The 25,577-nt window shown below is 42.7% G+C and overlaps 1 protein-coding gene across 2 annotated transcripts in view; it reads right to left on the reverse strand.

Annotated features, from left to right (window-relative positions):
• Positions 1–1,402: 1,402 nt before the first annotated feature.
• The window catches only part of LOC144791434 (erlin-2-B-like), a 234,193-nt gene continuing 210,018 nt past the window's right edge, over positions 1,403–25,577 (reverse strand). For both annotated transcript variants that reach the window (XM_078666119.1, XM_078666118.1), the window contains exon 12: positions 1,403–4,150. In XM_078666119.1, coding sequence (XP_078522245.1) covers positions 3,956–4,150 — 195 coding nt within the window. In that variant the 3' untranslated portion in view covers positions 1,403–3,955. The remainder of the gene's footprint in view (positions 4,151–25,577) is intronic.

The following is a 25,577-nucleotide window of genomic DNA, read 5'->3' on the forward strand; positions in this document are numbered from 1 at the left end:
TGCTCCAACACCTTTCACTTTGTCATTACACTGTCGCAGCTCAGAAGGAAGAGCGGAAGAGGGGAGGCTATTTCCTGCCCTCTCCGTGATTTGAGTGTGCCGTGTGGCATTGCGTAATATCATTGCTATCTTTTGCCTAATAAAAAACACTCCAGCTGTAGTATGGCCCTGGCTTCACCTCCTGGTGCAGGGCGGGCTGTGCTCTTTGGCAGGCATGGAGGGAGGGATGGTCTTGGTTGCATCTCCGGCTTTGTACAGTGACTCTGCTATTACTAGTGAGCGAGAGGCGCTGAGGTGGTGGTATTGGTGGTGGTGGTATTGGTGGTGGCGGCATTGGTGGTACTGGTATTAGTGGTGGTATAGGTGGTGGTGGCGGTATTGGTGGTACTGGTATTGATGGTGGTGGTGGTATTGGTGGTGGCGGTGGTATTGGTGGTGGTGGTGGTGGTATTGGTGGCAGTGATATTGGTGGCGGTAGTATTGGTGGTAGTACTGGTATTGATGGTGGTACTGGTATTGATGGTGGTATTGGTGGTGGTGGTACTGGTGGGGTTATTGGTACTGGTGGTGGTATTGGTGGTAGTGTTGGTGGTAGTGGTATTGGTACCGGTGATATTGGTGGTGGTGGTGGTAGTAATGGTATTGATAGTGGTGGTGTTAGTATTGGTGGTAGTGGTGGTGTTGTTAACAAAACAGGATTTTGAAAACAATCCGTCAGGTGGCTTTAGTAGAGACGACATGTAACACAGATGTGCTGTTGTCAGCTTCAGCCCTTTAGCACAGGATTATGTGCTACCTGGAATTCACAAGACTTCATTCGCTAATCCTTTCTAAATCCATTTTATTCTGGGGTTTAAACAGATATGAGATTATGCTGGGTTAAAGAGATTGAAAGCAGGTGGCCATGCTGCTTAAAAGGAAAACAAGCAGTTTCAGTTGAAGCAGCGCATGTCCGGCCTGCAGTAAGAGAATCTCAATAAAGTAAATAGTGCTTACAGACTAAATAACAGGTCCTGGGTAACAACTGAAGTAAAAGGGCCAGTTGCCATGGGAGGGTACAAATGAAGACAAGGCTGTACTAAGGAGTGACTAACAAGCCTATTAAGGAATCCGAAAGCAGCATTTACGAAAGACAATGACACAAGCCAATGAAAAATATGGGAGGAGAGTGGGCGCGGCTTCGATCCCATACTCTACTACAGCAGTCTCGCAGTGCTCGGCTCAACCTAAAAACGTTCTAGACACAGGCAATATGTAACGTCTTAACACAAGTATTGAAGCATTCATTGGCAGCAAACTCACCACCCAGTAAACAAATACATAAACAGAAAACAAAATGTAAGATATTGCATTGTTATTCTTTTCACTGAAATACAGTACTAAATGACCAAGAAGCAGGACCTTTACTTATAGTTTTAATTCTCTATAGATCTTTTTAAAAAGTTAAAGTTACAGAGATAATGGAAATGTGGTTTTATTTCAACAGTCAGAAAATATAGATGCACAATTTCTTCTCCACACTCCTTCACAAATAATTTATGAGCCCTGATTTGAAAAGCATATCACCGGAAAACATTTCTGATAGAAGTTTCAAGTAAAAATCCACAGATTTTTCATTAATTCTTTTAACATGAAAAAACATTGTATAAGAAAGAAGCCAGTGCAATACACTTTGGTTGGCTTGCACCATGATCATATTAAAAAGTTTTAGTGTAGAAAAAGTAACATGCAAAAATTCACATATTTTTTTGCCCCAGACTATAGAACGTAATCTGAGACCCTCAGTGCTTTTTGGTGCACGTTTCATGGCGAGCAGCAGCTAACTGAAGCAGATAAAGAGAAAAGGTTTGTCATTCGACAACATATTCAGTAATGTTGATAATTACCATAATTCAGAAATTCTTAGAATAATGGGCAGACATCTTCTAAAAAACGAAGGCGATTCTGTGACAAAGGTATAAATATTGTACAGAAACACTGCCACGGCAGGTAGCCATTAGCAAATTTTCTTCCAAAAAATCTTATTGTTTCCCTTCTACAAATTGATTGTTTAATATTTAAGTCGAACTAAAACCTAACACCTCGTCGTGGTACCAGGATTCAGAAACAAGGAACATAGACATAACAATTGAGAAAAATACTCCGTTCCATTCTGGCCTTCGGTGCTGTTTTTGAGGGCCTTGTGATATTTTCATTCAAAGATCGCCATTTGTCTAAATTTATCAAAGGAATTCTGTCCTTTTTTCATTTCTGCAGTAGAAAAGACAGATGGCTTCCTAAATTGGTAACATTTTAGAGGTCGAATGTCCACTGATCTGTGGCAGCCACAGTATATGTACGCCTGTTAGGGAACTTTACAAGTCCCTATGAATAGCTGCAGAAACTCATTAAAACATGCAGTGTTCATTTTGGGAAAAATATATAAAAAAAACATTAGTGCATTTAAGGTGTGCAAGAAAATTTCCCTTGCATCAAATGTCTACCTCTCCGTTACTGCTTGGTTTGCTTATCACAATGTTTGTTTACTAAAAATCACGTTACTCCTTTCAAGAAAAAAGTGTCCCGCAGTTGAGTTTATTATTTTAGTGAACTAAAAATCTGAAACATCTAGTTTCCCAAAGCATAGTGTCAATGCCCCCGGAATAGCCCATAATGGGCACAAAGTGCCCTTGTATAAAGAAACGCTATGAATCTACTGCATGATTTCATATTTTTCTGAATTTTATAAAACATTTAGAAATGCTATTGTTTGGAGAGGCTATCTCTCCAGTTCAGGACGTAAGTTACATATTTAAGTGTAAATACAAATCTGACATTCATAGGGTTGGCCTCTTGGCTGCCTCAGGCTTGAGATTTGATCACACATTTGCTGATCAGTGTTCAGTGCAGATCGCCATGCCTTCAAAGTAAATGTACAAAAAACCTCTTCAGCTGGGGAGCATGCAATCTTTAATTTTTAACGTATTCCTGGATATTTTCTGCTTACATTTAGGATGTCTGTCGACTTGCATTCTATGTATGGATCGTTCACTCTGCAGCGACCCAAAATGGTCAAACCAATTATTCTTAAAGGCATGCCTCTCAAACACAGAGATGCTATCTGTTAGCTAGCTTTCATCCAGGCCATCACCATTTCTGGTGGTGGCATGACACAAAAGATTTTATAATTTCCAATTTCCACAGCAATGGGAACAAGACAAAGGAAGATGCCACCTAAGCAGGGTAAGAAATAAGCGAGCATTTTATCTGGGTGGTGGTTTATTTCTGCTCATGTTGAACGGCAGAAACTAAACTGGGGTGTAAGCTACAACAGATTAATTGCGCCTCTCCCCCTCCATCCAGGAGCTTATGGGGTTTAGTGGTTAGCCTATTCAAGTCGATCTTGCTATGCTATGACACTCCTATTTTGTGCCATAATGTTGTGGTGTACACAGCAGGGCAGTGAACCTTGATAGTAATGGACCTTAATGGGCATCTTGCTGCAGTAAGGTCAGTTTTGACAGATTAATTTCAGATGTTGCGCTCGAATAAGAAGAATGTAGAAGACATTCAAGCAGGTTTATTCTTATTAGTTTGGTGTGGAGGGCAAGGTGTTCATTTAGCACATGTAGTCAATTCCAATTAGTCTCTCAAACCCCCTCTCAGCAACAGAAAATATGTGGCGAACAGAAAAAAGAACTTGGACGTGAAGAATAATGCAGTTCTTAAACATATGTGCTAGGGTTGAGAGACCAGATTCCTGCAAATAAGTGGAACACCAATCTATGAACCATCCATTGATGAACCCTTAATTTCTCATGCTTATACCCGCTTTCTAATGTTAAAAAAGTGCAGGAGCAAAGGCGGGTTTCTGCTTCTTTTTTCCTCTGAACCCCAAATACCGAAAAATTAGAGAGGAGTGATGTTATCTCCACTTCTATGTTCAGTTACAAATAAGAAGTTTTGCAAAGGCTGGTTACAGAACATCCTCAGTGGTCCAGTGCCACTCCTTCCGGGGCTTCGAGCCATCCCCGATGTCCACTTCAGGCTGCTGCTGGCTACCCGCTGAGTCCACAAACATGTTGGGAATATTCTTGCCGAAGTAGATCTTGCTGTTGGATGCAATAGCCTTATATTTCATCAGCTGCAAGAACTCAGGTGTTAATTTCAGCTGTTGAGAGAAGAATGGTGGGAAAAGGTGTGCTGTGAGCAGAACTGTACGTTTACAATCAAAATTTCACATGAGGCACCAGAATGTATGTTCCTTTAGGTCAAATTTACCAATCTTCAACCCAAAGTAAAGTCGAAACTTAACATTAACTGAATTGGCTAGTAGTTAAATTGTTGGAGTGAGTGTTAGTCTTCTACGTGATAACACCCATTTCTCTTGAGTTTATTAAAATGTTCCTGGGATCAGTTCCTGAACTATTACAAATCTTCCCCAAGCCTCGGTCTCTACATTTTTTATTGGTAAAGCATATATTTTGGCATTACCAGCTAATACCATGCCATACCAAACCTCACTGGATGGCACGGTTTACTTGTGTTCAATTCAAGAATACCAGAAACGTATCTACTACTTATCGTCCACTGCAACCAAAGTTGTCAGTTTCCCTGGTATAGTACTCCCTTGCCTCAGTCAGGAGATTGAAAGTCTATTTCTTACACACAAATGGAACTGGCCTCCATCACCTCCCACAGGAAAATCTGCCGCTTCCACCTGCTGAACATAACACATTTCCGAAAACTTTTACCATATCTCATCAAGCAAGACTAACATACTTCTGCAATTGCCCCCTGGTTACATACTACACTGCTACTTTGCCTTCATGATAGTCGTGCAGTTTGCCACACTACCTCTTTTGATCTTGCTTCTTTCCACAACCACATCCAACAATTGCAAACTTTTTTTAACCCAGAATCTCAATGCAACCCAAAATCTAACAATGCTGCTCCGCTTCCCATACATTAGCATTTAGAATCCAAGTGTCACCTGCATTGAACACCTAAATAACTGCTTTTCGTATAAACATGCAGAATTATAGAGGAGCTGTGGATAACAAGACTTGGTTTCAAGTGAGGGTTCAAAGTTCGTAAAAGCTGCTTTTGATGATCTTACAAACGAGAAATATTCTGCTTTTGTGTTACACAAAATATACAAGGTTGTAATGTGTTTACTATGGGAACTGTATCGATAATCCTATTTCTGACCCTTGTCCGGTTAATAAATCACTAGTAGCCATACAACGGCACAGAAACCCGTTTTCTGATTAGGTCATAGCGCATGCTATCACATTAGGGAAGCACTATTCCTCCAGCCCTCCTAGCAAGCATACCGAGTTCTCAAAACAAATCAAACCTCCAGCAGACCTGGGAAATCCCCCGCAGCTATTGTTTTGATTCAGCCAAGAACTCCAGTAAAGAATGTAAGAACGACAAGTTCTTATGACATCCTTATTGACGTATTTATGTCCATCCTTACGTCAACCTCGGCACCTTTTCAGGTATAAATAATACCAACATTGCCCTAAGCAAGCACACGGTGGTGACGAGCTTGGAGCAGCGCGACTTGCCGAGGAGGCCAGCTGATGCAGAAAAGCCCACGGACGCTGCCCCTCCCTTTTGACGCGCTGAGAGAGACGCTGCCTTTTCTCCTGCCTAGAAATCCAGCCCCGGCGTTTCCAGCCGCCCTCGCGGGTAACTGGGATATCGAGTCCTGAGATAGAGATACCAACCCTCCAGCCTTCTAACTCCCAGGTACTGAACTGACTAACCCCTTACAGAGAATTCTTGAGTCAGATCCTTGGCAAAACAAACTTAACTTAAACTGCTACTTATCTACTCCCGCCCACGTATTAGGCTTAGGTCAGGTACACTGGGGTAGGCGTAGTTAGAAGCACCAGTCGAGTACGATTAGTCAATGTATATATGTATGTATCTATTTTATCCATTTTAAGTATCATATGGCTATTATTTTATAATTCTGCTTTTACTGTATGCACTGTACTTAACTATAAGTTTTGCAATAATAGCGATTCATTTCTCTTGTATGAGAAAAGAGACTGATCAATAAATAACACCTTTTTATTGAACACGCCCGTCTCTTCCTTTTCTCTACAATCTGGTGAAACTAAGAATGCACGTACTGACTGAGTAAAATAAGTTGTCTTTTGTTTTCACACGACTCTAGAGATATACTCTTGATTAGGGGGAGCAAAGTTGTCATGTTCTATGGTTGTCAGAAACTAAATCCCTTCTCGTCTATCCAGGGAGGTTAAACTCCTCCTTGCCTATTCGAGAAAGTTTCTAGTGAACTCTGAGCTAGCTGGCACACATAACTTTAAGTCTAATATCGTCAGTAGAAGACCTAGTTAACCTCAGTCCTACGTCTATACTATTGAAGATATTATTCCAATGCGCAGAGCCTATTGGGATAATAGGAACTACACTACATGGCGCCCAACGGTTTGGATAGGCGATAAATCTAACGCAAGACATTAGAGTAACTCAGTCGTGCTTTTTCACACAGACCCTTTTTTCCCATAATACTCCAAAGACGTCTGGAGTGGGTGAAAGGTCAAATCCGCCAAACTTAGGAGGAGACTCCTATGTATGGTTCTTGGTTTATTCAATGTTGAAGGATACACTGTTCCAAAATATTGTGCATCTAATCTTTGTTTCCGTAGAAACCTGATCTGCAAACAAACAAAACAACCTTCATGTCAGTAAAATGTCAGACAGTGAAGAAGGAAGGGAGACAGCTAGAGTAGCAGCTCAACTCCTAGCAGAGGATACAACTCTGCTACAGAATGACCCGGATGCAATACTAATCCCGGTCAACATAAGAAAAACTATAACTTTAAAACTTATAGAAAATGGACTGACACCGAGAGGTGGTACAGTCATATTCGTAATTGAGGCACACGAATATCGGCAGACAGAGGTATTCTAAACATGGATAAACTTTCCAGCAGCAAATGCTGTAACAAAGGAATTCCACTATTACAAAATAGAGGAACCTCCGGATGAGTACACTCCTTTCGAGGAGGTGGAAATACCACTGAAATACCAAGAGCACCTGCTCTGGTTTAATGGCGCACTAAAACATAATAATCACACCACCAGGCTCGGTCCACTAGGTAGACCAGGAGCAACGTGGCCGGTCCTAGCCGGATACACACCACATCCAGACATTGAAGAAATGTCTGCACCAGATCTTTTAGCACAGCTAAAACAACTAATCAAAATACACAGATAATTAGCCCAATATGTAATGCGGACTTCAACAGTCCAACCAGCTATTAAAATTCCACAGCTGACCCCTCATCAGGGAAACACAAAAGAAATTACACCACAGAACATACAGTCCTGTCTAGGTAAAGTACCCGCAAAACGGGAACAAATTCCATTCTGGTTAGCACAAAAAAATCACTCAAATAGAGGCGGTATTTCCAGATACCACCCCTGTTGAGAAACACAGAATTCTGACTATCTGTCTTCCAATGGGAATCGCACCACATGTGGAGGACTGTGACACTTGGGGAACAGTCTTTGCTTCCATCTACACAAAAACACATGGTGTTCCATCCTTGTCGGTAATACCAGAAGTGCTGAAACAGATTCAAGATGAATACGGTCCAGAACCAGCTCTAACTCTGGGTATGAAATTACTGAAAGACTTCAAGCAGGTCTCGGCAATATTACTAGCCAATATAAAGGGAGAAGCAGCAAATGTGGCGATCCGCCAGAGGTTGAAAGAGACAGATATAGCAGACCAACCATTTGAAATTGCCAGAATCATAGAAAAATCCTAGGAAGAACTAGGAAGAGATAGTTTGGGTGGAATACCGGTGAAACCCCAACTAATTGAAAATCCGGAAAAGGTATTTATTAAAAATAATCTAAACACTCAATAAAAGAGCTCGGATAGAAATACACAATCCACTCCCAAAGAAAAAAGATTCCAAACCAGAGGAAGGTCTCCTCGGCGGAGAGAAAGATCTCCTGACCAAGGACGCAAGTCTCCCCAAAGGGAGCCCTCTGGGAAAAGATACAACCTTAGAAATAGGGATAATATAAAGAAACCTGATAGATATCAAAATATTGATACACGTCCCTCTCGATCTTTTCAGACTTCCTCGCAGAAATCGGAAAGAAGAGGACGATCAGAACACAGGGAAGAGCACGTCAAGTCCAAAGACAAGGAACCTGCTCATCAAAATAAAAAATTACAATTTCCAAAGAAGAAGGTAGCAAGTATTAAAGTAATCAACCATGCCGAGGATACTGAGGACACAGCTGAAAAACGGAGAATGGGCTCAGACAATGCTAGACAGCGCAGCAGAAGTAAGCATAGCTCGCAAGATCCTGATGAATCATCTGGAGACAGTGGACACGAATGAATACATTCAGGTGGAAACTGCAGATACCAGAGTTAGCAAACCTCATAAAATATATGAAATAACATTGCGTATAGAGGGGGATAAGACTAGGAAAATAAGGGGTCTATTTTGGGATAATCTCTCCAAGGGCTATGACATCCTTCTAGCTGAAAAAGACTGGCCACCAGAGTTTGTCAGGGAGTGCCCTCATGGCGAAGAAATAATTATGCCTGCCTTCTCAAATCATATTCCAATACATAACAAAAATATACACTTGCAAGAAAGTGGGCAGTAGCCCAAGCTCCTGCATTATATAAAAACCATGTGGGATGGGATGAGGACTCTCCTCCTCACAAAATCCAGTTAAAATCACAACCTACTGCACAGAGGCAGTACCCAATTAAGCAAGACGCTAAAAAACAGGTAAAAGAGATCTTAGATCAACTTGAATACCAGGGGGTGATTGAAACTTGCACCTCACAAATGAACAATCCTTTGTTTCCTGTCTCCAAACCAGATGATTCATATCGTCTTGTTTTGGACTACAGACACTTGAACTCATGTTGCAAAACTTTTGCAGTGCAAAACTCACACAGTACGGCACTAATGAATAACATAGTGCGCAAAAAATACAAAACAACATTAGACATCTCTAATGGATTCTTTTGTCAAAATATAGCACCAGAAAGCAGATATTTGACCGCGTTCTCAATAAACGGCTCGCAAGAAAAATTCTGTCGTTTACCACAGGGGTTCAAGAACAGCCCAGGATTATTCTCAGCGAGAGTAACAGAGTTACTACAAATATATGATGATGAGGCATTATCTTATGTCGATGACATCTATCTAACAGATGATGACTTGGATACTCACTTGAAAAGAGTGAACACCATAATACTTGGGTTCGCAGCAGAGGGTTACAAATTCAACTTTAAAAAGTCAAGAATTGCCCATCTAACTGTCCTGTTTTTAGGATATGAACTATCAAGTGAAGGCAAAAGCCTGTCTGACAATTTCCTAGAGAAATGTGCTGTAATCCAAGCACCCAGAACACTAAAAAACTTACAATCAATTCTAGGTTTCCTAAATTTCGGAAGAACTTACATTATAAATTATGCAGAGAGGGTCAAACCCCTCTATGATCTAATAAAACCAGATTTTAAAAGAATCAACTGGACTCAAAAACACACAGAAATTTTGAGATCTTTACCAACAGACATGTTAGTTAAAACAAAACTACAAACACGCGACAACACACGCAACCTTGTGATTCGAGTCATCCCAGGAAGATGCGGATTCACATACCTGACCTCTAATGAGGGAGAAACGGTACCAATAACATACAAATCACACTTGTACACAGAAGCTGAAAAAACGTTCAGCATTAAGGAAAACATTGTTCATGCGGTTCAAACGGCTATAGCAAGAGAAAAATACCAAGCTGACGGTAGACGTATTACAGTCAGAACAGCAGAATAAGCTTTTGAGGCATTAACAAGCCCATGTAATTTACCTACTATGGCATTAAATCCAGAATGGATACAATGGTTAAATTCTCTTGCTACAGACAAAGTAAAATACTATTTTGATCCAGAAATGAAAATTAAAACATCTAGAATATGAGAGAGAATACCCTCTGCCAATCGACATTCTGCCCTTACGACAGTACGCCTGTGTAATATATACAGACGGACATGCTCAACCCTCAGTTTGGGGAGAGCAAGCATACAACGCCACATGCGAGATTGAAAAAGACGTGTGGCGCGGAGGTAAACGGAGACCTCTATTTACGAAAACACACTCAGTAGAAAATAATTCAGAACAACAAACTGAAATAATAGCGTTAAAAATGGCGCTAGATAATGCCGATCGCGAATTCCCGACACTTATAGTGTGCGATTCGTATTACTGAGTCAAATCATACAATAACGATTTACAGAAATGGATTCAAAACGGTTACAAAGATGACACAGGTGCCACAATAAAGCAAAAAGCGCTTTGGGAACAAGTAGTTCTTTTACAGAAAGAACTACCAAAAACTCACGTGATACATTCACTGAGTCATCAGCGTGATGGCGTTCACGTTGCAGGGAATTCATTGGCTGAGGCAGCCACAGCGGTAGCAACTAAATCGACTTCCGTAGCTACAAAAAAGCGTTCAGTAAAATACATTGACGGTGAAACAGTGCTGGCGGTGAAAACGTCATCAGAAGGCGACTGCTCAGCGCTACTGATCAACTATCCACTCAATTATACATACATAATCGATGCAAACTCCGTTCCTTTTGCTCGAATCCCTGGAGTGGGGGATAGAGTAATTCCAAACATGGACAGGAGAGGCTTGTTAATAGCAGACGCACATATGGGTGAGGGTCTTAGACACCTTAAGCTTAGGGATTCTCTGGAAGAATTACAATCAATATACTGGTGGCCAGGTATAAGCCTGCACCATCACATTTTTGTAAAAAACTGCCCAGACTGCAACAGAGATCGCAGTGGCGACCGAGACGGTATATTACCATGGCGTTTCGCTCCAGATTGGATCAAAACAATAAAAAAATGAAAAAATAAAACCCAGTATGAATAATGCGTCACATTAACATGTAAAGACTATTTTTCACTTATGATGTAGACCCCAACTCTCGGCTGACGCCAGAACTGTTATAAAAGATTTGCGAGTCTTTATTGGCACATACGCAATTGGCATGCTGCATTCTGACCAGGGTCCTGCTTTTAGCTCTCGAGCTTATAAGGAGGCCATGACCAGCATGGGCATTGCATTGCGGTACTCTTGTCCCTTTCATCCGGAGGGAAACGGAATCGTGGAAAGAAAAAAACGTGACATAAAGCAATCTATAACAGCAAAGGTATTAGGTTTGGGAGCTGGGTGGGTCAAACATTTAATAAGTGTCCAACGTAGTCTTAATAATCTGCCAAGAAATGCTCTGAGAGGTCTCAGTCCGTACGAACTATTGTTTGGGACTAGAATGTTAGTCCAGGACCTTGATAGTCAGACTTCAGTGGTTAAAGAAAAATGCTTTGATATCAAAGATCGTTTGGCTATTTTACAGGACTTAAATGAAACAAGAAAAGACCTGAGCAACATAAAGTTGAAACAACAGCCAACAACCACTGAAGAGAAACCACCTGTCCCAGCAAGGCCTGTCTGGATTCCAAAAATCGGGGATCTGGTCAGAGAGAAGATCGCGGTAAAGAAGGAATTTGGGCCTTCTTACAGAAAAGCAGTTCCCGTCTTGTCTGTCAACGGGACAAGATCAGTAGTACTACCGCCCCTTGCTGGTAAAAAGGAGAACGAGTTGTATCGATCGACCTGGTTAAACCACAATCATGTGGCCGATAACAAGTAGTAGGCCAAGTGGACTCCCAAGAAGTACATCACACAACAGAACAGAACAGGTCAGGAAGTGGTGTATGGCTATACCAGACTGTGAAACAGTAGGTTGAGTGTATGGGAAGAGTCGTTGGAAGAGAGAAATGCGATTCAGAACACCATGTTGGTGAGAAACACACGCTAGAATAATTCCCATCAGATCACCTTTTATGGTGGATGTTACATCATTTGGGAATTACTGATCAGACCAGGCCGCATCCGACCAAACAGTGCCGGTGCGGACATGGACGTCAGTTATCTAGCTTAGGTATTCATCCTAGGCTAGTGTAGACAAGCATTTACAATGCAACGGTTTCGCCTTTGCAAAAGTTAGAGCTATTTGCATTGTAAATGACAACATTTTTATTTATGTGTTGGTTTGGAAAACAGATAAATAAATGGCATTGTCATTTACAATGCCAATAGCTTAATCTCTCGCAAATGCCACACACACACACACACCCACAGAGAGCCCCCACACACAGAGCCCCCCCCCCCACACAAACAGAGCCCCCCACCCACCCACACAGAGCCCCCCCACACCCATACAGAGCCCCCCACACTTCTCTCATGCATTGGTTTACAGGTAGAGCCATTGGAATTATGGGAGTGTTCGTCCGCAGCGTTTTTCGCATAGTTATGGATTTGCAGCATTTGCCATATGCTGCATAATCTGCAGATTTTAGCGAAAAAAAAGAGACATTTTGTTTCTAGCTCACACAGTTAGAAAATTACTAGAAATGCAGCAACACATTTTCCTGTGCATTGAAAGGCCCTTTGCAAAGGCTGACTGGTTTTCTTTCTATTTCTTTTTGCTACATTTAGATGTCAAACTGGTACTAAACTTGTGCATCAGATTATTCCCTCGGTGATTTGAAGAATGGGAAACAAGAGAGGCCTGTGTATCAAAACTAAAGTAGTCCACACTGACAAATCACGATTCGAGACTTTTCACAGCACACCGTTTTATCAGTACAAGGATGGGATACTTTCGGGAAAACTGAAACTGACATTTAAAAACTCACTGAGCCCGTCACAAACAGTGGAGGGTGATCAGTAATATGATGAGGGACTATCAAGATAAACCACTAAACTAACTTGGGGACACGATCTGCAGCAGATCGTGAATTGTGAGACATGTCAATGAGCTTTGTCCAACCCACGGGTCAGGAGAGGGGCAAAACAGCTAATAATGGCGTAAAAATACAGAGGAAAACAGGCCCCTTTTGACTGATGGACCCGTCATCAGTATCTCTTTTTCAGCTGTTCCTCCTTCCACATATTGCCACCCAGCATGACATCCTCTCTCCGCTGTCCCATGCAGTGCCAGCAGGCAATCCTCCGATTACAAAAGTTCTGAACAGTTACGCATAGGTTAAATACTGTACATAACCGGGTGCTTCTGATAAGACATTTTTAAGGTTACACTGTTCCTCCTGGAGTCCCTGTGATTATTTGGTCTAGTCTTCTGATGGTACAGTCAATAACATTAATAGCAATAATTTGTTTATACAGCTTCACTGACAGTCTTGTCGCTTAATCAATCAAAACTGAACGTACCTGTCCTCGGAATGTTGTCAAAGCCATTATACTCAGAATTCGTTTTTATTTGGGGATGTGGGGGGTGGGGGATGTGAAGAATATACCAAAGATATGGGAGGGTTATGGCGACTGAGTAATACATTACAAGGAATAAGACAGAGCGTAGATCCCACCCTAAGATGGGTACGGCCCATCTGCTCAGAAATTAGTGACCCAAATTTAAATATGAAGTGTTATATATTTCCGAAGACAGAGTAGTGACGCTAAAGTTTGAACACATATAACTGCTTGGCACAAAGTAACTAAAATGAGGCATCGAGCACAGAAAAATATAGAATAGGTGCTGTACTGGTACAAAGAATAAATCAAGTTAAGCCTGGAGATAAACAGACATGACAGTGTTAACGACCGCGCAAGGATCACCTTGTAAAGAGTTAGAAACATTAGCTAAAATTAAGTTAAAAAATAGTTGCTTAAGTCCGTGTGGATATCGGTAATGACGATACATGGTTAGGCAGTGCTGCAGGGGCGTAGCTAGAGCTTGTGGCGCCCGGGGCTATCCCTCAGATTGCCGCCCATGTCATCCGCAGTCCTTGATTGTGTGAGGTAATTTCGGTCTTATTCGGGGGTGGGGGGATAAGAAACAGGAACTAGTAGAGACTAAAGGCCAGTACAAGATAGGTGGTTGTGTAGTTTATTGTCTGCCTAATTGCTGCAGTTGCAGATGTTGTATATGAATTATATTAAATATCCATAGTGCAACAAAATACCCAACAGTGCCATGAAGAAATACTGGGAGGAGTCAAAAGAGAAAACAAACCACATAAGCCAAGCGGCCTGTTCGATATATTCAACCCTTTAGTTTCATACCGAAGGCGAAGTAGTTGGATGTGATCTTGGAGGGAGGGGCAGGCAGCTCTACAGCTTGGGGGGATAACAGCTTAGAACGAATTGTGAGCCTATTTACATGTACTGCAAAGGTGGCAGACTGAAGAGCTTTAGTAGGTGTATGGCGACAAACCCTTAGGTCAGGAGTTCCAGGACCAGTTTTACAATGGACTCTGTGACAGATGCGTAGAGATTTGAACAATATTATGTTGGAACTGTCACTGTGTCGCTATTGTCTTTTGGCTACAATATCGGAAACCTAAGCAGATTTGAGGAGGTCATGTATCGACCCACCAGCAGTTGGACCCTATACAAATTGTGTTTAGGAATGGCAGATGTAAAGAGCTAACATAATTGCTGCAAGTAAATACAACAGAGAGGAGCACCATCCTACGATTTTCTTGGGGAAGAAAAGGTGGTTTGATTCTCAAAGATTTAGATAGAAGAAAACATGAAAGTAACACAATGGATCCAGGAGAGCATCAATAGTCAGCAAAACTCAAGATTGCTTACTCTGGCTACATGCATGGGCATGTTATGCCAAGAAAAGGGCCAGCAGTCCTCAGTCTAGATTTTAGAAGGGCCACCTGAAATAATAATCTCCAGACTTCAGTTGAAAGTGATGAAGGTTTTCAGAGGGTCAATAAGTGCCTATGCCACAGCGTGGCATAGCTATGAAAAAGATAAACGTTTACCAGTGACATGTATTTTTTGGGTTTCCACTGATTTAGAAAAAAACAGTACCCTCTGAATTTGAAGTGCCAGCGACTATCCAGTTATATGCAAAGCATAGGTGATATGATATGCGCAATACATCTTTCCACCCTGCTTAAGCGCAAATAGGTAGCTATTCTGAAGTGTGACATAGTTGCACATTTTCACAAGGCAGGGCAATGATTTCTGCTCCTCTAGGAAGTCATATTTTGCTGCTTCCTCCATAGTTGGCCCTGTATGGGCAGTGGTGCGCACCCTGTGTTCTGATCAGTCACTCATGTAGCCTGGACTCATTCTGCCTTTTTTTTTTATATAGCGCAAACTTGACCCGAACCGAATTGGGTATCAGAGCACTTTACATAGCACCAGTTATATTAATTTTTGTGAGGTAAGGGGAGATTAAGTGATTTGCCCAGGATCACAGGATGTTTGGCATCGTTACAGAGACTCGAACCCAGATAAAGGGGAATGGCAGAGCGGTGCGTAATGTGCTCACAGACTTATATAATGCCAGCCATACAGACATACTTTGCAAATGTGTACTTTTTTTACATGTGAATGGTGCGATTGTGGGCAAATTGCCTCTTCTCCCTATACCACAGATTGCAAATAGGGGAAGTAAGAATGTCTAACGAAAAAACGAAACTGTACAGATGTAATTAATAGTATAAAACATAACTGTGGAGACGGGGGGCCTAGTAATTCTACAATTGCATTGTTCTAGAGTTGGCCCTGCTTGTCGCCACCCTCCGTTTTTAAATTTGTTTCCCCATAAATTAAGAAGGTAGATGATGTAAGTAATGGCCATTTCATCCGCAAGTAAAAAACAGTTAGTCAGGCCGGAGGCGGTATTACTTTAAGAGTGAAGACACTGTACTGAGCAGTAAAATAAATCAATTACAATCAATTAGTACACCGACCCGGTATCGTCCAGCGTGCGATGCCTCCCGCTATTTACAAGGGGCGTGCAGGGCTCGACTCAAAGCAATGAAAATATAGTTTATCATGCCAGAAGTGCTTTAATGAAAATAACTTACTTCGTACTTGATGTGGGAGGCGTCACGACCCTGTGGGCTGGGGAGAGGGCGGGGCGGTGGGAGCTGCGGGCGGGTTTGTTACCTCTTCAGCTCTCACCTCGGTAGTACAATTACCGGTAGTAACACACGCACCGCGGGCAGGTGGGGGCAGAATGACGCCCTTGACACTGCAAATTCAGCGCGAGGCTGGCCAAACATTCCCAGGGCCGTCATTGGTAGCGTTTTCGCGCGCTACAAGATTGACGGCCCTGGGAGGGGACCCACGGCCACAAACGAGGTACGTCGCTCTGCGCACCACCACCAGTATGCTAGGTGGGTGGTGCGTGCACACTGCAGGCAGCCTTTAAAAGTTGGTGCGCTTGCACGTCACACGGGGCCGCACAGCAGAGTGGCGGCCTGTTGTGGTGGCCTTTATAATTTATTTGGGGCACTCCTCCGTAATAACTGACAGTAGGAGTGCCCCCAAATAAATGATAAAGGCCACCACAACAGCCCGCCCCCAAAATAGTGCCGCCTGGGGCGGACCGCCCCCCTCGCCCCCCCCTAGCTACGCCAATGCAGTGCTGACCACAAGCACACTGACCAGCTGTCAGGTAAATATGCAACAGCTTTCGCCATCCGCTTTCTGTCCTTCAAATCCCATACCCTACAAACTGCTAGCCTGCAGCCTCTCCAAGGACGGCGAGTTTCCACTCAGTTTACGGGTGGCAGTTTATTTCTTTCTCTAGTACAATCTGATTCTATCTGCCTGACGACCCTCGCCTTCAATGTCCCTCAACTGTGGGATCTCAGGCCAGCTCACACTTTTCTGAACTCTCACAATCCGGAGCCGTCCCCTCTGCTCTCACCTTCTAGGGTCACTTCCTTCCCGGACCGCTTCAGCGCCTGCACGGCTTGGTCATGGGTGGCCTCGCGGAGGTCGCAGCCGTTGACGGCCAGGATTGCGTCGCCCACGCTCAGTGCGTGGCTTTGCTCCACCGCCAGTCCCGGGAAGATTTTGGAAATCAGGATAGGCATGCGGTTCTCGCGCCCGCCCTTGATGCTGATGCCCAGCCCGCCGGACTCCTGCTTGAGGACCCGCACGGTGCGGACGGGAGAGTTATACGCTCCCCGCCCAGGGCTCTCCGGGACGCGCCCCCGGGACTCCCTTCCGTGCCATTGGACAGTCCCTGCCACTCGGAGCCGGGTTCGGCGGAGAGTGCGAGGGTGTCCACGCTCAGCTCAGCCAGCACTCTCACCCAGCGCTCCCGCAGCAGCAGCTCCAGGAGGCCCTGCTTGGAAGCACGGGTCCACACGGCCATGGCTCAGGGTCTGACTCCCGCCAGAGCTGAACGCTCCGCCAGAGCCGAACGCTCCGCCTCCCGCCGGCAGCTCCCACAGAGCCGCTCTGGCCTTAACCAGCGTCCAGCGGCTCGAAGGAAGGAAACCTGCTACAGCGCATGCGCATTAGGCAGACCACATTTCACGGCTTCCGCCTCGTCACTGGATTTAGCGCTTCTGCTTCGAGCCTGTATCACCCGTATGTTAAACGAGTGGCTTCAGATAATACCTTTTATTCGCAGAGAAGGAACAACTGTCTCCTTTCAAGAATTTTACATCGATTGTAAATATTTCTCATGTAACAACAATCATAACAAGAACTAAACAAGTCAGGTCCCGGGCCGCGCTGTGATTGGCTGACGTCACGGGGGTGTCCCGGGCCGGCAGCCAATCACAGCGCGGCCCTGGAATGACGTCACGGGGGTGTCCCGGGCCGGCAGCCAATGGCAGCGCGGCCCGGGACAAAGGGGCGGGGCTTAAAAAAAGCACCAGAAACGCCCCCGAATCGCGTTTGAGAGAAAACGCGATTGACAGCCTCTGCCTCCCAATGGCTAGCCTCCATTTATGGAGCTAGCCAATTGGAAACAGAGGCTGTCCTAACCTCACTATTAAAAACAACAGATTTCGATCTGGGAGGGGCTTCGCCCCTCGCCAGGTTACGAAACCTAATAATGTGCAGTGCTTAAGGAACAGTGAGAGTTAAAATAGACTACATAGATTCTGAAATTATTGAGGCAGAAATCTATGTGTCAGGGTTAAAAACACGCTGAGTAGTAAGACTACCCTGTAGCGCTCTGCAGCACGGTCGACATGTTTCAGCCATAGGGGCATTTCCCCGGCTTTCTTCAGGACCTTTGGACTTGGAATAGCTACTGCAAATACACATGATATATTAAGTGAAAAATTAATAATAGATTGTGTGCAAAAATAATAATCAATAGATGTACTAGACAAAGTCACATATCTACCAGGAAACTTGACCGTTTGGTTAAAGTCCACTGGAGGGAGAGAAACACATCTTCTTCCCAGCTTTGTGTGGGTGAAGACCTCACCTCACCCGGCAACCGCTCGGGAGTATGAGGCCCCGCTCTGTCCGTCAAAGTGGACTTTAACCAAACGGTCAAGTTTCCTGGTAGATATGTGACTTTGTCTAGTACATCTATTGATTATTATTTTTGCACACAATCTATTATTAATTTTTCACTTAATATATCATGTGTATTTGCAGTAGCTATTCCAAGTCCAAAGGTCCTGAAGAAAGCCGGGGAAATGCCCCTATGGCTGAAACATGTCGACCGTGCTGCAGAGCGCTACAGGGTAGTCTTACTACTCAGCGTGTTTTTAACCCTGACACATAGATTTCTGCCTCAATAATTTCAGAATCTATGTAGTCTATTTTAACTCTCACTGTTCCTTAAGCACTGCACATTATCTACACTAGCCTAGGATGAATACCTAAGCTAGATAACTGACGTCCATGTCCGCACCGGCACTGTTTGGTCGGATGCGGCCTGGTCTGATCAGTAATTCCCAAATGATGTAACATCCACCATAAAAGGTGATCTGATGGGAATTATTCTAGCGTGTGTTTCTCACCAACATGGTGTTCTGAATCGCATTTCTCTCTTCCAACGACTCTTCCCATACACTCAACCTACTGTTTCACAGTCTGGTATAGCCATACACCACTTCCTGACCTGTTCTGTTCTGTTGTGTGATGTATCCTGTGACTAGGGGTTTGAACAGACAGGTCGTAAAACATTCCCCTTTGACCCCCCCCCCACATTTTTGTTTTTGAGTGACTCCCAAGAAGTAGCAGAACACCAAAATTTGCTACAAATACAGAGGTTCAAACTGAGAGACAAGGACTATGCAACAAAGCAATGGAACTTAAACCTCTTAAAACCCGAATCGAAGCTTTACATCAAGAAACACCAACCTACAATGAAGTAACAAATGACTATGCTGATGAAACAAAGCAAATTCCTAAAGCAAAAAGGAACACAGAAGCAATTGAAACAATTGACAGAACAGCATCCGGCTACTTCATCAACTTCGATGATTTTTCTGAGGATCCAAGTGAACCAGAAGTACAGCCGACAACAAAAACTTTTAAGGATAAAGCAAAGGAACTCTTTCATCAACTAAAAGAAACCTATCTGATTTCTCCATGGATTGAAATTTGGGTGGCACTAGGTGCATTTGTCCTCATACTTTGGCTCATCATGGTACTATGCTTGGGACATTTCATTGAGAGAAAGTATGTTAAAATGGACACAGCAAGTCAGAAAATCAACTTAGTCCTGAAACCACACAAGTCTTCACACATCGAGAAAAGAGAACTTTCTTCAGTAAACTTCACAGCCAATCCTATACCCGGTGGGGTAGCATGGGACAATACTGATTACGAAATATATGGCCCGGTTGAGATCCTGAAGTATCCACACCAATTTAAGATTTCACTGAGTGACTTGTAAAACCAAGCACATTTGCTGATGATTGGGACTTTGAAAGTATTAATGATATGATGTCTGATCTAGTGATGTCAGCTAAATTTACAGAACATGATTATTTGCAAGTTTCATCTAATTATGATCAGATGTTTTGCTACAACCACTACGGTAACCATTATCTGCATAAATCTTCTCAACCTAGAAATGTTTTAAATTATAACCAAATGGGAACCATTGTGCAACTCCACCAAAAGGCAGTTCAAAAACATTTTATGATAGATATTCATACTTTTCAGGGTTTAACACAAGTAATGCAGAAACATTCTATTTCAAATTGTTAAATAAGACGGTAGTGAAAACCATGCTTACAAACACAAAATTGATATATTCGGACTCATTTTTTGAAAAAAATGAATACATTTGGTTTTGATTTCTGGAACAATAACATTGATACGAAAACGATCCGGGGGACAAAAGATTGGCAAGTGCAAGGTGTAGAATCATTATTTAGAGCCTGCATGATCCCAGAACAAATTATATTTTTGAATGACACAATTCAACAGACTACCTGTCTTGGCCTAGCCAAAATCAAAGACTTAAACAAACTGTCTATTCCAAAGCCAACAACGGACAGTAATAGCAGTACGGATGTTGAGATAGACGTAACCCATATTTTAAACCAAAACAGAACACATCCTGAATGGAAACAATGGTTGATCTGGCCCACAGACACAAATAACTGTCACAACAGATTCCTGAACAAAATACAGGGGATCACATTGACCAGGCCAGACCCAAGATACTCCCAGAGACAACATCCAGGGATTGTAACTACTTACAGTGTGGGGAAACTCTGCCTTCAATGGCTACATACATCCACACTGGCAGAAATTAAGCAACACCTAACTTTACTTAAAGAAGGTGCTGACTTGCGTGATTTCATTATGGGACCACGCAAACAGCGTCAAAAACGTTTCATAGCGGCCTCTATATATGCAGCTTATAACGAAGCTTGGAAAGAAACTCAAATTGAGACAGCAGAAAAAATACGGGAAATTGACCGTGTTAATTTGGAAAACTCACTTTCTGTTGTGGACAATGGGTTAATGACTGTCTTCCAGAATATATTCACTGGACAGTATTGTGTCTTCGGCAATCGATATAATAGAGCAAGACTTACTGATGTTACAACACGGTCAGTCTCAATTACGTTCTATTGTACAGCTTGGCTGGCCGTTACAAAATCTGCGTTCAGGCTATGTGCCTTGGCGTTTGATCAACACAACGTCACTATTCAATATCTTTAACCTTACTGATAAACAAATCAGTTTGGCACAAAAGGGTGCCGATTATACAATTCTGAGCATTGAAAAACTTGAAAGATTACCATTGACAATGTCAGAACGACCTGTCATTGAATGGATAATACATGGAATAATAAATATTCCGATAACGACTTTCCAGTTTCAATACTGCCAAAAATATATACACGCAGGCCAGTATGAAAGGTTGGGTAAAGGATACATTAAGTCAACATGGAACTTGCCCTATACACACACATGTGTCAGTAATAAAGGACAGAGTGTATTTCTTAGTGGCAATAATTGTGCAAAATCACTAAGTGGTATACTTCTGTGTCAGGGTATAAGTTTGCATGGGGCCTGTGAAGGGACTTCAAATAACCTTTCATGTCACCAGCTAGGCACACCTGCAACACAAATAGAACCATTCTTTATAAGACTCTCGAACGGGAGTTACATTCTAATTGTAGATCACAGATGTTGTGGCTTAATGCCAGGAAAACCTTATCTCATAAGCGTGACTACCAGGGTCATGTGCTGTGAAAGAGTATTGTTCCCGAATGATGCTCCAGACAGGGAGGCAAGGTTATGGCCCAGTTTGAAAATCTCTTCTATTCGAATTGATACTTTAAGCAGAATAAAGACTGTGCTCCTACAGACGCCAACCCAGTTGACGTCATCAAAAGAAACGTATGATCTCCAAGTTGCAAGGACAACGGCAGAGATTCATTCACTGTTATCAACAAATAGCCCTCTACACTTCGCAGAAATACTAAACAAAATTCTAAATATTTCTGATACAAGTGGTATCGCAAGTGTATTTAAGACAGTTTTTTCAGGAGCTTTAACCCCATTCAAAGCGATCCGGAGTATTTTCCCTAACTTCGTCCATTCCATCTTTGGCGGACTTCCTCTCCTGTTGGGCATAGTAGCAGGCATCCTATTTTTGATACTATTGCTTCGCTATGGCAAGCCATGTCACAGACAAGACTCCAGCGACAATGGAAGAAACGATCCTAGCTATCCGCTACCGGGACCGCATAACTAAAGTCCTCGGATTAGCCCGGCTACGAGATCTGAATATGACTTGGTTTCTTTCATTCAGACCCTTGTGGCAGAATTGTGTTATGCCTGTATTAAGGTGCATGCTGTGCGGCGAGGAATGCGTGTTGGACACCTGTCTCACACTACAATCAGAAGTGCACTTGGATGCAGAGACTTTGTTGAGTCCAGTTAAGGCTCATGCATTGTGCTGTCCCCAGCGGCTACCTATCCTGATGACGGCATTCGTGGAGACTTCACCACTACGATTGAAGGGTAGTGAAGTACTAGATGAAAGCAGCATCGATCAGGTACGACCTTCTGTCAGCTATGCTGATCAAACCATCACTGAAAGCAATCATGCGCATGACTGCATGGTAGCGACATTTTCCAACCTAGTCGAACTCTCACCAGAAGCTGTAGACTGTTTTTTCGAAAATCTAAATGATATGATGTTTTCACCAGAACAGAGAGAATGACTTTAAGCAACGTGCACACAGCGTTCCCTGAACTCTGAATTTGGCCTTCAAACTTTGAAAACAAAGCCACTAGGAATTTTTTCCAGTTTTTCTCAAGAAAACAAGAACCTTTTTCTCCAAGACCAAAATATTTACATTTTTTTTGAGCACTTATCTTCTGCTTAAAGTAAAACTATTCTTAGAGAATAGAAACTTCTATTTTTAGGTAACTCTAGAAGACATTACCTCGACCTCTAGGTTATTTACAAGTAGAATTGTATTTTTATGTGATGAAGTGGTCTCACATTTTTTCTTCTGTATTAAGAGCCATTTCATGTGTTATTTTTGTGTCATTCATGCTAATATGAAATATGCACCCTCTTTTGAATGATTACACTGTTTTAATGCATACAGTAGCTATATTCACTTTTCATGTATTACGCAAAACCATTTTTTAATGCAAATTAATGTATTTTGGGGTGGTTTAATATACACATAAACTGTTAGTTATGTTTACTATGCTTAGGTTAGTAAATATGGACATAGATTCCGTGGAATGGGTGTAATGTGTTTACTATGGGAACTGTATCGATAATCCTATTTCTGACCCTTGTCCGGTTAATAAATCACTAGTAGCCATACAACGGCACAGAAACCCGTTTTCTGATTAGGTCATAGCGCATGCTATCACATTAGGCAAGCACTATTCCTCCAGCCCCCCTAGCAAGCATACCGAGTTCTCAAAACAAATCAAACCTCCAGCAGACCTGGGAAATCCCCCGCAGCTATTGTTTTGATTCAGCCAAGAACTCCAGTAAAGAATGTAAGAACGACAAGTCCTTATTGACGTATTGATGTCCATCCTTACGTCAACCTCGGCACCTTTTCAGGTATAAATAATACCAACATTGCCCTAAGCAAGCACACGGTGGTGACGAGCTTGGAGCAGCGCGACTTGCCGAGGAGCCCAGCTGGTGCAGAAAAGCCCACGGACGCTGCCCCTCCCTTTTGACGCGCTGAGAGTGACGCTGCCTTTTCTCCTGCCGAGAAATCCAGCCCCGGCGTTTCCAGCCGCCCTCGCGGGTAACTGTGATATCGAGTCCTGAAATAGAGATACCAACCCTCCAGCCTTCTAACTCCCAGGTACTGAACTGACTAACCCCTTACAGAGAATTCTTGAGTCAGATCCTTGGCAAAACAAACTTAACTTAAACTGCTACTTATCTACTCCCGCCCACGTATTAGGCTTAGGTCAGGTACACTGGGGTAGGCGTAGTTAGAAGCACCAGTCGAGTACGATTAGTCAATGTATATATGTATGTATCTATTTTATCCATTTTAAGTATCATATGGCTAAGAAACCATATCAATGCTTTTACAGTATTATTTTATAATTCTGCTTTTACTGTATGCACTGTACTTAACTATAAGTATTGCAATAATAGCGATTCATTTCTCTTGTATGAGAAAAGAGACTGATCAATAAATAACACCTTTTTATTGAACACGCCAGTCTCTACCTTTTCTCTACAATCTGGTGAAACTAAGAATGCACGTACTGACTGAGTAAAATAAGTTGTCTTTTGTTTTCACACGACTCTAGAGATATACTCTTGATTAGGGGGAGCAAAGTTGTCATGTTCTATGGTTGTCAGAAACTAAATCCCTTCTTGTCTATCCAGGGAGGTTAAACTCCTCCTTGCCTATTCGAGAAAGTTACTAGTGAACTCTGAGCTAGCTGGCACACATAACTTTAAGTCTAATATCGTCAGTAGAAGACCTAGTTAACCTCAGTCCTACGTCTATACTATTGAAGATATTATTCCAATGTGCAGAGCCTATTGGGATAATAGGAACTACACTACAAGGTGATCCTACACAGCAATTAATATGCGTCATGTTGTAATCATCGTGCTTTACCAAGAGCTTTTACATTACAATTACCTTAATATGTTGCATATTCAGAGACCAAGATGTCTAGTCACCAATTACACAAATTTTTCTGTGAATTAGATTGCTGACTATGTGTTGAGGGTCGAAGAGCGGCTGACGTCGTGACACACTAATATAGACTCAATAATAAGTTGCTAGCTGCATACAAGCCAGGAACCTACTATGACTTACACACTGACCAATAAAATTTATTACTTTTTTATGAAAGTATACCTGGATGCAAGGAAACACTGCACCTTTGCATCACGACCTTGTTACACATAATTTCTCCTGTTTTTAACCCCTTACGTGCTTCTGTCGGCCAACGGCTGTCGTGCGCACTACCTTCGTAGTGGAGCGCACGTCCGTTGGCCGATACGGTCTCGCCCACTCATTAAACCCGCCGCACCGTGGAAGAATTGCCGCTGTGGTAAACAGGTTAAAAAGCAGACTGCGTGAAGGACGGTGGGATGGCGGTAAAAGTTTGTGTCCTAGTTATAAGATGAAAGAAAAAAATACTCATTAGCATCTGAAGCTCTGTCTTCTATTCAGAAAGAACGCAGTCTTGGTGTATAAAAACCCTCCTCTCAAATGATCTTCTTTAAAAAAGAATCTAATGATTTAGTGACTGCACTTTCCACAGAAAGTGAACATGTCCGTATATGTGGACATTTTAATTTGTGAGGCGATTAACCTCTCTTGGCTAGTACGAAGAGCCTAATAAATGTAATGGCTCGAATGTGATTGGTTCTGCTGCTATCAGACCCCACTTTTCAATCTAGTCACATCCTGGATTTGTTACTTTTCATGGGGGGGAGGAGGAGTTGGCCTAACAGCTAGGGCGGTCGACCTCGAAGCTGGGGAACCGGGTTAGAGTCTCGACAAGGACGCGCAACATCCTGTGATTCTGGGCAAGTCACTTAATCTCCCCGTGCCTAACAAAAATGAATGTGTCCTCATATAACGCAACTGGTGCTTGTGTAAAGCGCTCCGATACCCGATCACCTCGGGTCAAGTACGTGCTATATAAAACTCTGTAAAAAATATATATATATTGCAAACTGACCGCCTTACTCTTAGATGCATATGAAACTGGAAGTAATTCAACCTACATATTTTACTTGCCAGCCTCAACACATC

Source organism: Lissotriton helveticus, chromosome 11 (assembly GCF_964261635.1).
Source record: "Lissotriton helveticus chromosome 11, aLisHel1.1, whole genome shotgun sequence".
Lineage (NCBI taxonomy): Eukaryota > Metazoa > Chordata > Amphibia > Caudata > Salamandridae > Lissotriton > Lissotriton helveticus.